Consider the following 19494-nt stretch of genomic DNA (forward strand, 5'->3'; position numbering starts at 1 on the left):
CATCCCCCACCCCATCCACCCCCCCATCCCCCACCTCCCCCTCATCCCCCCCATCCCCCACCTCCACCGCCACTCCTGTCAACTAAGAACAGGAAACTGAGGCTACAATTGGCACAGGATCACCAAAATTGGACAATAGAAGATTGGAAATACGTGGCCTGGTCTGATGGGTCTGGATTTCAGCTGAGACATTCAGATGGTGGGGTCAGAATTTGGCGCATGGATCCATCCTGCCTTGTATCACCGGTTCAGGCTGGTGGTGGGGGTGTAATGGGGGGGGGGGGGGGTATTTTCTTGGCACACTTTGGGCCCCTTAGTACCAATTGATCATGGTTTATACACCACGGCCTACCTGAGTATTGTTGCTGACCAAGTCCATCCCTTTATGACTACAGTGTCCCCATCTTCTGATGGCTCCTTCCAGCAGGATAATGCACCATGTCACAAAGCTCCAATCATCTCACCACTGGACAATGAGGTCACTGTACTCCAATGGCCTCCACACTCACCACATCTCATCCAATAGAGGACCTTTGGGATGTGGTGGAACGGGACATTAGCATCATGGATGTGCAGCCAACAAATCTGCAGCAACTGTGTGATGTTATCATGTCACTATGGACCAAAATGTATGAGGAATGTTTCCAACACCTTGTTGTATCTATGCCACCAAGAATGAAGGCGGAAGGGGGTCCAACCCACTACTAGCAAGGTGTACCTAATAAAGTGGCCAGTGAGTGTATATACATTGCAGGGGTTATAAAAAAAAAACTTCATAGCGGATTCCTAATTTTTGTTGCTCTGCAGAAATAACTGTTTGTTTCCCCAAGTTCTTTGCAAACTGATTCTGATTGGGAGAGTCCGGTACATTATCATCACCTGGTGCACTCCAAGGAGAGTCGGGACAAGGTAATCTAGAGCCCAGCAGAACGTGCCAAACTGCCCCCCCCCCCCCCACTTCTCATCAGGTATGGACTTTATATGTCAGCAAAAATCCTCCCCCCCAAAACAAAAGTGCACTAATCTGCATGCGTACCCCCTAAACATAAATTCTTCCCCCTCCCAGCACAAATCTTTGCCCCCCATCCCCCCTCTCAGCTCAAATCCTCTCTCATTCCACAAATCCCTCCCCCAAATAAATCACACCTCCTACCATAAATCCTTTACTCCTCAAATTTCCCCTCCAAGTACAAATCCTCCCCCCCCTACTCCAAATCCCCCCTCCCAGCACAAATCTTTGTCGTTGTCCTTCCCCCATTCCCTCTCCCAGCTCAGATCCTCTCTCTCTCCACAATTCCCTCCCACACAAATCAGCCCCCATTAAAATCACTCCTCCTAGGACACATCCTTTATCTCTCAAATCTCACCTCGCGGTCCCCCCCCCCCCACTTCAAATCCTCCCAGCACAAATCTTTGGCCCCTCAGCTCAGATTCTCTCTCTCCGCAAATCCCTCCAGCAAAAATGTACCCCCCCCCCCCAAAAAAAAAATCACTCCTCCTTGTACAATTCCTTGTGCTGCACTGCAAGAGGCAAATGGTGGTCACACCAGATACTGACTGGTTTTTGGATCCCCCTGACCCCCCCCATACCCCCGACCCCCTAATACAGTAAAACTGCACATTTTAGAGTTACCTTTTTTTTGTGGCCAGCCTAAGGCACACCTGTGCAATAATCATCCTGTCTGATCAGCATCTTCATGTGCCACACCTGTGAGGTGGATGGATTATCTTGGCAAAGGAGAAGTGCTCACCAAACACAGATTAAGGGCTCTTTCACACGGGGCGGATCAGTGATGATCCGCCCCGTGAACACCCGCTGGCTCAGCGGGGATCGCTCCACCGATCCCCGCTGAGCAGAAAGATGACAGGTCCATCGCTGCACGCTGTGCAGCTACGGACCTGTTAGAGCGCCGCTCTCCCCTATGGGGGGATCGGATGATGACGGACCGTGGTGTCCGTCGTCACCCGATCCGATCCGAAAACGGATGGAAAAGTAGGTTTTTCCTCCGTTACACTTTTCGGATCGGAGCGGGGTCGGATGTCAGCGGACATGTCACCGCTGACATCCGACGCTCCATAGGGATACATGTATGTCCGTTTTTCATCCGAAAACGGAAGGATGAAAAACGGACATACGGATCCCCTGTGTGAAAGAGCCCTTAGACAGATTTGTGAACAATATTTGAGAGAAATCTGCCTTTTGTGTACAGAGAAAAAGTCGCAGATCTTTGAGTTCAGCTCATGATAAGTGGGAGCAAACACAGAAGTGTTGTGTTTTTTAATTTTGTTCAGTGTATATAGATATCTCTATACAGATATAGATAGTGTTTTTAAGTATAAAATATAACGACTAGTATACATACTAGAAAAAAAAACAATAAATATATATATATATATATAGCGGTCACATTTTTGCTTAATAATTCAATGTTATGTTATAGCTTAGTATTTGTACTTAGTTACTTAGTATTACTTAGTATTAACAAAAATGTGAGGGGTGTACTCCCTTTTGTGAAATACTGTATATATATATATATTAGACATGTGCACAACCAAAAAAATTCGTTTATTTTCGTTTTCGTTTCATTAGTTTATTATTTTTTTCGTTTTTCGGGTCATTCGTTATGATCGCGATTCGTACATTCGTTCATTCATACATTCGTTCATTCATACATTCGTACATTTTTACATTTGTACATTCGTAAATTCATACATTCCTAAAATCGTACATTTGTAAATTAGAAAATTCGGAAATTTGTAAATTCGAAGTTTGAAAATCCAAAAACCCGAAAATTCAAAAATCTGAAATAGTAACTAACTATTAAATTATAGGTATTGTAATTTCCTTTCAAACTTGACTGTCAGTGAACGTAACAAATACAAATTTAACCGAAGTTACGAATTATCCAAAACGAATGCTGCATCTAAACAAATGGAACGGAACAAATTAATAATCAATAATAATAATAAAACGTTGTTATTATTATTATTGTTATTTATTATTATTAATTCATTACGTTCCATTACGTTTTTTCGGATCATTCATAACTTCGGATAAATTTGTATGTGTTACGTTCACTTAACAGCCAAATTTAAAAGGAAATTACAATACCTATAAATTAAAAGTTACTAGTAATTACTAATAGTTAAGTTATTATTAGTTAACTATTATTTCAGATTTCCGAATTTTCGAATTTACAAATTTAAGAATTCACTAATTTACTAATGTACGAATGCACGAATGTACGAATGTAAATTGCGAATGTACGAATGTTCGAATGCCCGAATTTACGAATGTCCAATTTTATCGAATTTACGAATATTCGGAAAAAATTCGTTAAACGGGTTTTCGTTATTTCGGATATTCCCGAATTAACGAATTTGTCGAAATTTGTTAAAAACGAATTCGGAACGAAACGAATTGCACATGCCTAATATATATCATTCATCAGGCTGACTATAAAGTTTAGTAAATATTAATTATTAAAGCATAAACAGAATACTTGGCATGGGTGATTATATTACCCCTAAATCACAGGACAAAATTAGTTTTTTTTATAGACTAGTACATATACAAAAAAAAAAAAAAATATTATATATATATATATACACACACACACACACACATACATACATATATATATATATACACACACACACACACATACATACATATATATATATATACACACACACACACACATACATACATATATATATATATATATATATATATACACACTATTTTATATAGAATAGTATATAGTATACATACTAAAGTAAACAATTATATATATATATATATATATATATATATATATATATATATATAATATATACAGTATATATATTAGAGCATATGAGAATACTTGGCATAGGTGATTATATTACCCTAAATCACAGTAGAAAATTAGTTTTTTTATAGACTAGTATATATACTAATATATATATTTTTTTAGTATATATACTAGTCTATAAAAAACTAATTTTGTCCTGTGATTTAGGGTAATATAGTCACCCATGCCAGTATTCTGTTTATGCTCTAATAATTATTATTTACTAAACTTATAGTCAGCCCGATGAATGAAATCCAGTATTTGGAGCCAAACGCGTTGGCCAGCATCTTAAACAAAATAAAGTCGCACATTCCTCCGCAGTACACAGCCCGTGTCATACAAACACCGCGCCGTGCGTTGTGCAATATTACACCTCCGGCTACAGATATGTTTTTGTTTAAATCATACTTTTTCGTTGCTAGCCAACAGGTTTTTGTTTTTTTTTTCTATTTTGTTTTTTTGTAATCTGTCTTCTTTTTTTCATTCTACCTAATCCAGTGAAGTCATTGAATGAAGATATTACCCAGAGGCCGGTGTCATGGGAAGTCATGTTTTCCTACCGATTAAGAATCCATTACTAGATCCCCCCATTTAAAAAAAAAATCTATTTTAAGATAAAAGAAGAATAGGATGTGTCTCTTCCATTGTGAAATCTTTTTCCTTGGAGCGAAGCTCTGGATGGAAGCTCGGGAATACAATGTGATCTATGAGAACTGTTGCCGTGATTAGCTTGGAGGGATAACCGCTGGCTTCTTAGACGCTCATGTAACTTGTCTCTCCAGATGAAGAATTGGATGTTCAGCTCGGGGATTTCTCCATTCATATAAATATCATTTGGAATTGAAGATCTGAAGGCATTTAATCCCTAACATTTGCAAATTGCATTGCTTGCCTTTCGAGAGAAAAAATGTTGCTTGATTCCCCTCCCCCGCTCTCACAAGCACGTCTAGGCAAATGGCACTTCATAGTTTATGATTTGCTTGAGGCCGTTCATGTACACTTGAGCATGCCTCGGCCTATATGCACATGTGTGCGTGCGTCAGCATATCCGAGTGCACATGTGTGCAGTGCGTCAGCATATCCAAGTGCACATGTGTGCGTGCGTCAGCATATCCGAGTGCACATGTGTGCGTGCATCAGCATATCCGAGGGCACATGTGTGCGTGCGTCAGCATATCCGAGTGCACATGTGTGCGTGCGTCAGCATATCCGAGTGCACATGTGTGCGTGCAGTCAGCATATCCAAGTGCACATGTGTGCGTGCGTCAGCATATCCGAGTGCACATGTGTGCGTGCGTCAGCATATCCGAGTGCACATGTGTGCGTGCGTCAGCATATCCGAGTGCACATGTGTGCGTGCGTCAGCATATCCAAGTGCACATGTGTGCGTGCGTCAGCATATCCGAGTGCACATGTGTGCGTGCGTCAGCATATCCGAGTGCACATGTGTGCGTGCGTCAGCATATCCGAGTGCACATGTGTGCGTGCGTCAGCATATCCGAGTGCACATGTGTGCGTGCGTCAGCATATCCGAGGGCACATGTGTGCGTGCGTCTGCATATCCGAGTGCACATGTGTGCGTGCGTCAGCATATCCGAGGGCACATGTGTGCGTGCATCAGCATATCCCAGTGCACATGTGTGCGCATACTCACAAAGGCCACTAAAGCCTTTTTTTTTGCGTAGAGTGAAATATTCCTGGTTAATCCTGCCTTCAGCTGTCCCTCCCATCTTCTCTGTGTCCCCACTGTAGGCTGAGATTGTGTAGACCAGCTGGTGTCCTCTACTGATGCTGGAGGCCATTACAGATGATGGAGGCCACTGTGCCAATTGGGACCTTCAATGCTGCAGAAATGTTTCTTCAGCATTGAAGATCTGTGCCTCCATACAATCCTGTCTCGGAGGTCTACAGACAATTCCTTGGACTTCATGGCTTGGTTTGTGCTCTGACATGCACTGATAACTGTGGGACCTTTTATAGACGGGTGTGCGCCTTTCCAAATCATGTCCAATCACCTGAATTACCGCAGGTGGACTCCAATCAAGTTGTAGGAACATCTCAAGGAATGATCAGTGGAAACAGGAGGCACCTGAGCTCAATTCTGAGTGTCATGGGGGGAGCCTGAGATACTTATGTACATGGGAGGAGCCTGTGATACTTATGTACATGGGAGGAGTCTGTGATACTTATGTACATGGGAGGAGTCTGTGATACTTATGTACATGGGAGGAGTCTGTGGTACTTATGTACATGGAGGAGCCTGTGATACTTCTGTACATGGGAGGAGCCTGTGATACTTATGTACATGGGAGGAGCCTGTGATACTTATGTACATGGGAGGAGCCTGTGATACTTATGTACATGGGAGGAGGATGTGATACTTATGTACATGGGAGGAGCCTGTGATACTTATGTACATGGGAGGAGTCTGTGATACTTATGTACATGGGAGGAGTCTGTGATACTTATGTACATGGGAGGAGTCTGTGGTACTTATGTACATGGGAGGAGCCTGTGATACTTCTGTACATGGGAGGAGCCTGTGATACTTATGTACATGGGAGGAGCCTGTGATACTTATGTACATGGGAGGAGCCTGTGATACTTATGTACATGGGAGGAGCCTGTGATACTTATGTACATGGAAGGAGCCAGTGATACTTGTGTACATGGGAGGAGCCTGTGATACTTATGTACATGAGAGGAGCCTGTGATACTTGTGTACATGGGAGGAGCCTGTGATATTTGTGTACATGGGAGGAGCCTGTGATACTTGTGTACATGGGAGGAGCCTGTGATACTTGTGTACATGGGAGGAGCCTGTGATACTTATGTACATGGGAGGAGCCTGTGATACTTATGTACATGGGAGGAGCCAGTGATACTTATGTACATGGAGGAGCCTGTGATACTTATGTACATGGGAGGAGCCAGTGATACTTATGTACATGGGAGGAGCCTGTGATACTTGTGTACATGGGAGGAGCCTGTGATACTTGTGTACATGGGAGGAGCCTGTGATACTTGTGTACATGGGAGGAGCCTGTGATACTTATGTACATGGGAGGAGCCTGTGATACTTATGTACATGGGAGGAGCCAGTGATACTTATGTACATGGGAGGAGCCTGTGATACTTATGTACATGGGAGGAGCCAGTGATACTTATGTACATGGGAGGAGCCAGTGATACTTATGTACATGGGAGGAGCCAGTGATACTTATGTACATTGGAGGAGCCTGTGATACTTATGTACATGGGAGGAGCCAGTGATACTTATGTACATGGGAGGAGCCTGTGAGACTTATGTACATGGGAGGAGTCTGTGATACTTATGTACATGGGAGGAGTCTGTGATACTTATGTACTGTACATGGGATTTTTTTTGTTTTTTATTTTTAATAAATTTGCAAAAAATTCAAACAAACTTTTTTCACGTTGTCATTATGGTGGATTGTTTGTAGACTTTTAAGGAAAATAATGAATTTAATCCATTTTGATATAAAGCTGTAACATTCTGTAACAAAATGTGGAAAAAGTGAAGCACTGTGAATACTTTCTGGATGCATTGTATCTGTGCAGTCTACATGACTATAGAGTCAAACATGTGGGCAGATACAGAGTGGTAAATGACCCCCCTTCTCCATGTCCTCCTATTGCTAAACACTACGGGGGTTGGATACAGAATACTGATTAATTACATTCACTAAAAAACTAACAACAAAAGCTTAGTTTTAATACAAATCAGTATTAAATATATCAAATGTAATTGCTAATACCTGTAAAGTAAAAAAAAAAAAAAATGCCGTCGGAACAAAATAAAAGCTAATAATCATTCATCCAGTCAGGTGCAATCGAGACTCGTATTAACCGCTTGCCGACCAGCCGCTGTCATTATACTGCGGCAGGTCGGCTTGTTCCCGCAAATCACCGCAGGTGTACGTCGGCTCCTTTAAGAGCCATAGCAGGCGCTACACGGCGGGGGGAGCCAATGCGTGTGGCCATCCGCGTTCGCGGGAAAAAGAGCCAGAATGGGGATCTGTCAATGTAAACTGATAGATCCCCGTTCTGACAGGGGAGGAGAGAGAGATTTGCTGTTCCTAGTAATTAGGAACAGCGATCTCTCTCCTCCTCTAGTCAGTCCCCTTCCCCCCACAGTTAGAAACACCTCCCAGGGAACACATTTAGCCCCTTGATCGCCCCCTAGTGTTAACCCCTTCCCTGCCAGTAACATTTACACAGTAATCAGTGCATTTTTGTAGCACTGATCGCTGTATGAATGTCAATGGTCCCAAAAAAGTGTCTGATCTGTCCGCCGCAATGTTGCAGTCCCACTAAAAATCTCAGATCGCCACCATTACTAGTAAAAAAAAAAAATAATAAAAATGTCATAGATCTACCCTCTATTTTGTAGACGCTATAACTTTTGCGCAAACCAATCAATATATGCTTATTGCGATTTTTTTTTGTACCAGAAATATGTCGAAGAATACATATTGGCCTAAACTGAGGAAGACATTTGTTTTTGCTTTTTAAAAATGCGGGCTATTTATTATAGCAAAAAGTAAAAAATATTGTTTTTTGTTTTTTTTCAAAATTGACGCTCTTTTTTTGTTTATAGCGCAAAAGATAAAAATCGCAGAGGCGATCAAATACCACCAAAAGAAAGCTCTATTTGTGGGAAAAAAAGGACGTAGATTTTGTTCGGTTACAGCGTCGCACGACCGCGCAATTGTCAGTTAAAGCGACGCAGTGCCGTATCGCAAAAAATGGCCTGGTCATTAAGGGGGGAAAATCTTCCGGTCTGTAAATGGTTAAGTAATGCATTAACAGATACAACAAAACCGGAGGGGGGAACCGCCCAATCAGGTGCACTCGCGGTTTTCAGCAAAGATGGTGGAGCGATGCACAGCTGGACTAACAGAGCCTGTAAAGAGGGCAGAATGCAGCCTGGCTGTCTTGTGACCAATCAGGAAGATGTTCACAGGAGTAGCCAACCCTATGCTTATTCTCCTTAACAAGAACCTTTCCCTACCACTAGTTCTGTCCCTAACAGACGGGGAGCCTTTCCCTTCACCGTCCAATCGCAAATATGTGCCAAAACTGGGAGCCAGGGCCCTAAATAAGCTCTGTCTGATCCAAGATGGCCACCAGAGTCACATGGGGGAGGGGCAGCATCCAATAGGATAGCTTCCCCAGTGACCCAGGAAGCCATAGAGGAACCCTGTTTATCAGTGCCATGGAAGAGCACCACCTGTCATGGAGAAAGTAGATTGCAGAGGAATGGGGGTGCCTAAAATTTTTTTTTCTTTCTTTTTTTTTTTTTACTTTTTATTTTTACACTGCTCCTTTATTTTTATTTTTGCTCACTTTTTTTCCTAAGGAACGTAAACACCCCTTGTAATAGAAATAAGCATAACAGGTCCTCTTTTTTGAGAAAAGAAACCCCAGATTTCTAATTTACCTTTAGCCCCCCCACTCAGCTCTATGCCCTTGGAGGACCTAAGCGACCTCTGATGTCACTTCCGCCTCTTGGGCATAAAACAAAGGATTTTTTTTTTCCCTTAAAAGCAAAATCTTTTCTTTTTTTTTTCCTTTTAAGGCCGTGAATACACTACAGCGTTTTAAATCCCGGGCAGATTTGTCGCGGATCTGTCCGCGATTTGACAGCGCCGAGGTGTGAACGACAAAACGCGGGAGTCGCATTCGAGATGCCATTCTTGTGAATGGCGCCTCAAATCGCTGTGCGGGTCTGCCGCGATGGCTGCGCGATAAATCCGGGTGCAATCGCGGCAACCCGCGATTCAAGAGCTACTTTTGGGCGTACATGTGTCCCGGCGAGGCGGGTTTGCCGCTATTGCAGCACGTTTTATCGTACGACAATCACGTCACAGCGATTTGAGGTGTCATTCATATCGAATGCGCGTCCCGCGTTTCGTCATTCACACCTCGGCCCTGTCAAATCGCGGGCAGATCCCGCGATTCCAAATGCTGTAGTGCGAATGCAGCCCGAAGAGCAAAAAATAAATAAAAAATGAGATTTTGCCTTTAAGGGAAAAAAAAAAATTCCTTTGTTTTATGCCCGAGAGGCGGAAGTGACGTCAGACGTCGCTTAGGTCCTCCAAGGGCATAGAGTTGAGTGGGAGGGGCTATCTTGCCCTCACTCGACATCCTGCCTAGCCGTCGGCCGTGCCGGATCGGTTCCAGGATTACCGACGGCTCCGGTAAGCTCGAGAACCACCGGGAAGTGATGGTGGTGGTGGGGGCACCTCTCCCGCAGCCTATAAAAGTGATCTTGCGGTGAATCCGCTGCTGGGACCACTTTTATCTGAAAGCCAACCGCCTAACTAAAAAAAAAAAAAAAAAAAAAAAAAAAAGATATTGGGGTCATGACGGCCAGCTGCTGCCATAACCCCGGTATTAACCCCCTTAGGACCACCGCACGCCGATATACGTCCTAACTTTGAAGAGGAATATCGTTATAGCAGCAGCTAGCTGCCATAACCCCGGTCTCCTCTTCTTCAGCGGGCGGTCCGCTTTCTGATAAGAGTGGTCTCTGGGGTGTATTCGCCGCGGGATCCCTTTTATCAGCGGCGGGAGAGGGCCCCCCTCCTCCCGCTGCGCTCCGGTGCCCTCCGCCGCTTACCGGATGCGTCGGCAGCGGTGGAGGCGATCGGATGTTACCCCTTGCTGGGTATGGAGATGAGTGAGGGGAAGATGGTGGCCCCCACCCATCTCCATAACATTGCAGGGCGGAAGCGACGTCAAAACGTCACTTCCGCCCATAGCTCTTAAAGGGCCATTTTTTTAAAATATTTTTTTAAATGACAACATTTTTTTTTTCTTTTTTTTTATTGCATTTTAGTGTAAATATGAGATTTGAAGTCTTTTGGACCCCAGATCTCATATTTAAGAGGACCTGTCATGCTTTTTTTTTCTATTACAAGGGATGTTTACATCCCTTGTAATAGGAATAAAAGTGACACATTTTTTTTTTTTTTAAACAGTGCAAAAATAAAAAATAAAAGGTAAAAATAAATAAGAAAAAAAAAAAATTTTAAACGCGCCCCGTCCCGCCGAGCTCGCGTGCAGAAGTGAACGCATACGTGAGCAGCGCCCGCATATGAAAACGGTGTTCAAACCACACATGTGAGGTATCGCCGTGATCGGTAGAGCGAGAGCAATAATTCTAGCCCTAGACCTCCTCTGTATTGCAAAACATGTAACTGGTAGAATTTTTTTAAACGTCGCCAATGGAGATTTTTTAAGGGTAAAAGTTTGTCGCCATTCCACGAGCGGGTGCAATTTTGAAGCGTGACATTTTGGGCATCAATTTACTTGGGGTAACATTATCTTTCACAATATTAAAAAAAAAAAAAAAAAATTGGGCTAACTTTACTGTTGTCTTATTTTTTTTTTTTAAAAAGTGTATTTTTTCCAAAAAAAGTGCGCTTGTAAGACCGCTGCGCAAATACGGTGTGACAGAAAGTATTGCAACAACCGCCATTTTATTCTCTAGGGTGTTAGAGAAAAAAATGTATAATGTTTGGGGGTTCTAAGTCATTTTCTAGCAAAAAAAAAAAAAACTTGTAAACAACAAATCTCAGAAAGAGGCTCGGTCCTTAAGTGGTTAACGGTGGTTGAAGGCAGAATTTGTTGGAGGGGCACAACTTGGTGATTCTGGATGCCAAACAGACAAAAAAAAAAAATATATCATTTTTTTGAATCACGTCTTTAGCACACCGGGGACGGTCCGAGACCCTCCGATTGGAAACAGACGGTCATCTTGCACAACACGCTTTTTTTTTTTTTTTTTTTCCTTTAGTTCCTCCAGTAGATGTCGGCGGGTGAAATGAAAGTCTGTTGATTTTTATCATCGATCCGCACACATAACTCCGGGCCGGTGGAGCTGCAACACGAACCGCATTACTAACTGTCACATTCTGCCTTCGAGGAGCAAAAAACAAAACGCTCGCCGTCTCGCCGCTGACTCCTCCGAAAGATTTCATGTGACACTCGATGATCCCCTCCAATCACAGAGCTTTCGTCTCATTGATTTATTTCAGCGTGAGACTTATAAGACGTGATCCATTGTTCACCTTTCATCTACATGAGATTCATCAACCACTTAACCCCTTCATGGCCAAAACAACCCAACATTGGAGCTTCGACGTGTAAATCTGTACATATCATCACAGCTATTGTACCGGGGGGGGGGGGATCATACCGGGGGAGGGGATCATACCGGGGGAGGGGATCATACCGGGGGAGGGGATCATACCGGGGGAGGGAATCATACTGGGGAGGGGATCATAGGAAGGAGGGGATCATAGGGGGGAGGGGATCATACCGGGGGAGGGGATCATACCGGGGGAAGGGGATCATAGGGGGGAGGGGATCATAGGGGGGAGGGGATCATATTGGGGAGGGGATCATACCGGGGGAGGGGATCATACCGGGGGAAGGGGATCATAGGGGGGAGGGGATCATAGGGGGGAGGGGATCATATTGGGGAGGGGATTATACCGGGGGAGGGGATCATACCGGGGGAGGGGATCATAGGGAGGAGGGGATCATAGGGGGGAGGGGATCATACCAGGGGAGGGGATCATACCGGGGGAAGGGGATCATAGGGGGGAGGGGATCATAGGGGGGAGGGGATCATATTGGGGAGGGGATTATACCGGGGGAGGGGATCATAGGGGGGAGGGGATCATACCGGGGGAGGGGATCATAGGGGGAAGGGGATCATAGGGGGGAGGGGATCATAGGGGGGAGGGGATCATATTGGGGAGGGGATTATACCGGGGGAGGGAATCATACCGGGGGAGGGGATCATAGGGGGGAGGGGATCATATTGGGGAGGGGATTATACCGGGGGAGGGGATCATACCGGGGGAGGGGATCATAGGGGGAAGGGGATCATAGGGGGGAGGGGATCATAGGGGGGAGGGGATCATATTGGGGAGGGGATTATACTGGGGGAGGGGATCATACCGGGGGAGGGGATCATAGGGGGAGGGGATCATAGGGGGGGAGGGGATCATAGGGGGGAGGGGATCATACCGGGGGGAGGGGATCATACCAGGGGAAGGGGATCATACAGGGGGAGGGGATCATAGGGGGAGGGGATCATAGGGGGGAGGGGATCATACCGGGGGAGGGGATCATAGGGGGGAGGGGATCATAGGGGGGAGGGGATCATACCAGGGGAGGGGATCATACCGGGGGAGGGGATCATAGGGGGGAGGGGATCATACCGGGGGAGGGAATCATAACGGGGGAGGGGATCAGAGGGGGGAGGGGATCAGAGGGGGGAGGGGATCATACCGGGGGAGGGGATCATACCGGGGGGGGATCATACAGGGGGAGGGGATCATAGGGGGGAGGGGATCATACCGGGGAGGGGATCATAACGGGGGAGAGGATCATAGGGGGGGAGGGCAGGGGGGGGTTCAGAACAAATTGGGATTTCATTTGGTGGTAAATGGTAATGGATATCTCCTGATTTGATTCTATTAGGAAATGAAAACTGTCGAATTCCAACACATAATAAAATGCGTCCTCTAGGTTCTAGGCAAATGTATACATTGTTACTATCTAAAAATTACATATACAGTGTATATTATAGTTGTACGCAGCCTATTGCATTAGGGTGTGCACCCCAAAGCTCAATCTGTGTATATACATATGGAAGAAATTTTCTTTTTTTTTTTTTATATTAATACTTTTACTATTACAATTTTATTTTTTTGTTAATTTATTTTACATTTTTTTACAATAATTTTTTTTTTTTTTTAGGAGCCCCTTTGGGGGTCTTTGGTGAAATATCAGGGGTCTGGCACACATATATATATATATATATATATCATAGATTTATGCAGCCTATTGCATTAGGGTGTGCACCCCAAAGCTCAATCTGTGTATATACATATGGAAGTGGACAGCGTCATTATGACAGACATTGGTGTGAGTAGTTTATTTTATTTATCTTTTTATTAATACTTTTACTATTACAATTTTATTTTTTTATTAATTTATTTTACATTTTTTAACAATAATTTTTTTTATTAATTTATTTATTTTTAGGAGCCCCGTTGGGGGGCTTTGGTAATAGGTATCACGCAGCCTAATCTGCAGGCCTGAAATGATTTTTTTTAAACGTGTATAAAAATAGCTTCCTTGCTTTGTAAGAGTTGACGACCACCAGAGGTAATACCGAGATGACAATATGGAATATCAAATAAAAAAGGTGAAACTACCACTATTTTATTCTCCAGGGTCTTTGCTTTAAAAAAAAAAAAAAAAAAAAAGTTTTTGGGGGTTTCAACTAATCTTCAGGCCTAAAATGATTTTTGAAACGTATGCAAAAATAGCGTCCATGCTAGACGACCACTAGAGGGAGCATTTCCTAATCCTGCAATGACAATATGCTATATCCAATAAAAAAGTGAAACTACCATTATTTTATTCTCCAGGGTCTCTGCTTTCAGAAAATGTATACATTGTTTTGGGGGTTTCAACGAATCTTCAGGCCTAAAATTATGTTTTTTTAAACATATGTGCAAAAATAGCTTCCTTGCTTATTTGGCAGAGAGACAGCCACTAGAGGGAGCATTTCCTAATCCTGAGAGACAATATGGAATATCAGATAAAAAGATGCAACTACCAATATTATATTCTCCAGGGTCTCTGCTTTCAGAAAATGTATACATTGTTTGGGGGCTTCAAATAATCTTAAGGCCTAAAATTAATTTTTTAAACATGTGTGGAAAAATTGCTTCCTTGCTTTGTAGCAGAGAGACGGCCATTAGAGGGAGCATTTCCTAATCCTGAGAGACAATATGGACCACTATTTTATTCTACAGGGTCTTTGCTTTAAAAAAAAAAAAAAAGGATGGGGTTTCAACTAATCTTCAGGCCTAAAATAATTTTTGAAGCGTGTGCAAAAATAGCGTCCATGCTAGACGACCACTAGAGGGAGCATTTCCTAATCCTGCAATGACAATATGGCCTATCCAATAAAAATTTGGAACTACCATTATTTTTATTCTCCGGGGTCTCTGCTTTCAGAAAATGTTTACATTGTTTGGGGGTTTCAACTAATCTTCATATTTTTTAAATATGTGTGAAAAAATAGCTTCCTTGCTTTGTAGCAGAGTGACGGCCACTAGAGGGAGCATTTCCTAATCCCGAGTTGACAATATGGAATATCAAATAAAAAGGTGGAACTACCAATATTTTATTCTCCAGGGTCTTTGCTTTTTAAAAAAAAAAAGTTTGTGGGGGTTTCAACTAATCTTCAGGCCTAAAATAATGAATTTTTTAAAACATATATTAATGTGTATAGAAAAATAACTTCCTTGCTTTGTGAGACAGATGGCCACTAGAGGGAGCATTTCCTTAATCCTGAGATGACGATACATTGTATCAAATACATGATATGATAGAAAACGCATCATGGGTTGTTACGTTAATAATTTAAAAAGTGAACATACACTTTATTTTTTTCTTTTCTTTAAACAAAAGCGTATATTTATTTTCCGGTCTGCGTGACACAATCTAATGAACGCCGTACATCAGGAGACTTACCGAAGTCGCTGGCGCAGTACTGGACCCGCATGGTCTCGGATTTTTGCTCGATTTCACACTGAGTGCAGATCTTGGTTACTGTAAGAGAGAACAATGTATCATGAATGTGGGACTGCGGAATGTTTACAAGACTCGGCCTGTTTTTTTTTAATTTTTGCTGTACAAATGGCAGATCTGTGCTGCGGGTTTCGGCTGGAAGAAGAATTGGCGCGGATGGCGGGGGCCGGCTGCGGAATGTATTTATTAGCCGTCATTTACACATAATGCCTGGCACAGGCCCCCCGGCACACACACACTCCCAACCGCCTATCGCAGATCAATTTATTTCATGTATCCGCAGGAGACCAGAGCTGTGCCGGATCACCCCCCCCCCCCCCCCGCTTACCGCTAACCCCTGCGACTTCACGGGAAATCCAGCCGGGAAAAGTAAAAAAAAAAAAAAGTTTAAAACGTTTTGTTTTTTTTTTTCTTTCTTTTTTTTGTTTCTGGTGATCCTAATAGGTACTTTGATACTTTCGTAGCATTCTCAGCCCTGGTTCACACCGAATGCGGCTTTTAAAATTGTGCGACGTCACTTGAAATCGCACGTTTTTCAAAGCCGCATGTCAGTTGTGATTTTCAGGTGCGACTTGGCCGACATCTGAGCGGCTTCATGCACAGATGTCCATGAAGGTCGCACCTGAAAATCGCCAAAAAGTAGTGCAGGAACGACTTTTTTCTAATCAGTGCGGCACCACAAAGTCGGCGTCACATCGGTTTGAACAGTTCCGTTGCCGACAATAGGGTGCGACTTGTCACATCGGTGAGAATGAGGACTTAGTGTAAGTCAAGTCATGGCTTTTTGTACCCATTCAAAATTTTTACCATTTTTGAGAGAATTAGAGCTTTATTTGGGGAAAAAAATCGAAAATTTTGAAAAAAAAATCCTTTTCTTTGTTTCTGTTATAAAATTTTGCAAATAAATAATTTATCTTCTTCACTGATGGGCACTGATGGGCACTGATGAGGCAACACAGATGGGCACTAATGAGACGGCAGTGATGGGGACTGATGAGGCGACACTGGTGGGAACTGATGATGCGACACTGATTGGCACTGATGAAGTGACACTGATGGGCAATGATGAGGCATCACTGATGGTCATAATGAGGCTGCACTAATGGGCACTGATGAGGCGACACTGATGGGCACTGATGGTCACTGATGGGCGGCAGAGTTGAGCACTGATGAGGCGACACTGGTGGGCACTGATGATGCGACACTGATGGGCACTTATAATGCGACACTGATGGGCACTTATGATGCAACACTGATTGCCACTGATGAAGTGACACTGATGGGCAATGATGAGTTTGCACTGATGGGCACTGATGAGGCATCACTGATGGTCATAATGAGGCTGCACTAATGGGCACTGATGAGGCGACACTGATGAGGCTGCACTGATGGTCACTGATGGGCGGCAGAGTTGGGCACTGATGATGCGACACTGATGGGCACTGATGAGGCTGCACTGATGGGCACTGATGATGAGGAGGCACTGATAAGAAGATACTGATGGGCACCGATGAAGCGACACTGATGGGCACTGATGGGTACCGATAAAGCTGCACTGATGGGCACTGATGAGGCTGCACTGATGGGCACTGATGAGGCAACACTGATGGGCACTGATGAGGCTGCACTGATTGGCACTGATGAGGCAACACTGATGGGCACTGATGAGGCGACACTGATGGGCAATGATGAGTCTGCACTGATGAAGCTGCACTAATGGGCACTGATGAGGCGTCACTGAAGGGCGCCAATTAAGCTGCACTAGTGGGCACTGATGAAGCTGTACTGATGGGCACTGATAAGAAGGCACTGATGGGCGGCAGTTATGGGCACTGATGAGGCGGCAGTGATGGGCACTGATGGTTGGCAGTGATGAACCTGCACTGATGGGCACTGATGAGGCGACACTGATGGGCACTGATGAAGCTGCACTTATGGGCACTGATGAGGAGGCACTGATAAGAAGGCACTGATGGGCAGCAATGATGGGCACTGATTGGCACTGATCATCAGTGCCCTGATTATCAGTTTAAATGTGCTGTGACAATAATTGGAATTTGTTTACATGACTTCAGCTGTGATTGGATACAGCTGATTACATGGTAAAGGGCTGCTTTGATTGGCTCTTTGCCCTGATCTGTGATCAGCTGTACCCCCAATGTACGAGAGGTGGGGGTGGGGTCCTGGGAGGACAGCAATAGACGGACGCTGGACGGAGCTCCCCCAACTGTTTAAACACCTTGCATCGTGATGATGCCACCTATAGGACTACAGGGGTACGACCTTCTTTAGTCCCATCAGGACGGATCTCAGCGATGTCGGACATCATCCACCTCTTGGACCATACCCAGAGACAATAGGCACATATAGGAAAGACCACCATGGGGGGCACAGAGATTACCGGGGGAAGGGAAAGGCTATGATGTGGTTTCTTATCACCCACAGGTTTCATAGAAACAGCACATTATAAGTGGCCTTTTCTCCCTTAAATTCATTATTTTTTGCTAATTCTTTCTATATATTGTTTTTTTATTTTTTTTTGTGGTAATAATGACCTTGGCTCTTAGTAGCTTGTAATATTTTTCCTGATATCAGATTTTGGACATCGTTGTAGCAGCATTAGAACGGCTGCCAAATATGCCGAGGTGTACAGCCGGCACCGCCAATCTTCAACAAAAGGTTCCAACTTGCTGAGCTCTTGTAGTAGCAGATCGGTTCGCAGATCGCAGGGCGGACTGTGAAATGGTGCTGGAATCGGATCGCATGGGTGTGCTTCCAGTGCGGACCAAAAAAAGGGTTCTCCACCATTTTGGTGCGAATGCGATGCAATTTCAGCCATACCGCTTGTATGGATGAAACCGCATTGCACAGACATCGTATGTGACCTGCACAGCAATGTGGTGTGAATGACGTGTGATGTCTGGCATGGCACTAGTGTGAATCGGCACTCAGGGCCCTTCCCATTGACAGGGGCCCTTCCCACTGACCGGGGCCCTTCCCACTGACTTGGGCTCTTCCCACTGACCGGGGCCCTTCCCACTGACTGGGGCTCTTCCCACTGACCGGGGCCCTTCCCACTGACCGGGGCTCTTCCCACTGACCGGGGCTCTTCCCACTGACAGGGGCCCTTCCCACGGACCGGGGCCCTTCCCACTGACCGGGGCTCTTCCCACTGACCGGGGCTCTTCCCACTGACAGGGGCCCTTCCCACTGACAGGGGCCCTTCCCACTGACTGGGGCCCTTCCCACTGACCGGGGCCCTTTCCACTGACCGGGGCTCTTCCCACTGACAGGGGCCCTTCCCACTGACCGGGGCCCTTCCCACTGACCGGGGCTCTACCCACTGACAGGGGCCCTTCCCACTGACCGGGGCCCTTCCCACAGACCGAGGCCCTTCCCACTGACCGGGGCCCTTCCCACTGACAGGGGCCCTTCCCACTGACCGGGGCCCTTCCCACGGACCGGGGCCCTTCCCACTGACCGGGGCTCTACCCACTGACCGGGGCCCTTCCCACAGACCGGGGCCCTTCCCACTGACCGGGGCTCTTCCCACTGACAGGGGCCCTTCCCACTGACCGGGGCCCTTCCCACTGACTGGGGCTCTACCCACTGACAGGGGCCCTTCCCACTGACCGGGGCCCTTCCCACTGACCGGGGCCCTTCCCACAGACCGAGGCCCTTCCCACTGACCGGGGCCCTTCCCACTGACAGGGGCCCTTCCCACTGACCGGGGCCCTTCCCACGGACCGGGGCCCTTCCCACTGACCGGGGCTCTACCCACTGACAGGGGCCCTTCCCACTGACCGGGGCCCTTCCCACAGACCGGGGCCCTTCCCACTGACCGGGGCTCTTCCCACTGACAGGGGCCCTTCCCACTGACCAGGGCCCTTCCCACTGACCGGGGCTCTTCCCACTGACAGGGGCTCTTCCCACTGACCGGGGCCCTTCCCACGGACCGGGGCTCTTCCCACTGACAGGGGCTCTTCCCACTGACCAGGGCCCTTCCCAC

General features: G+C 45.4%; 1 protein-coding gene across 1 annotated transcript in view; it reads right to left on the bottom strand.

Moving 5' to 3' along the window:
* Nucleotides 1-19494, bottom strand: part of SFRP5 (secreted frizzled related protein 5) — a 101617-nt gene that overhangs the window by 32758 nt on the left and 49365 nt on the right. Inside the window, exon 2 of the mRNA XM_073595536.1 lies at nt 15429-15506. Coding sequence (XP_073451637.1) covers nt 15429-15506 — 78 coding nt within the window. The remainder of the gene's footprint in view (nt 1-15428; nt 15507-19494) is intronic.

The sequence above is a fragment of the Aquarana catesbeiana genome, linkage group LG08, assembly GCF_042186555.1.
Source record: "Aquarana catesbeiana isolate 2022-GZ linkage group LG08, ASM4218655v1, whole genome shotgun sequence".
In the NCBI taxonomy this organism is placed as follows: Eukaryota; Metazoa; Chordata; class Amphibia; order Anura; family Ranidae; genus Aquarana; species Aquarana catesbeiana.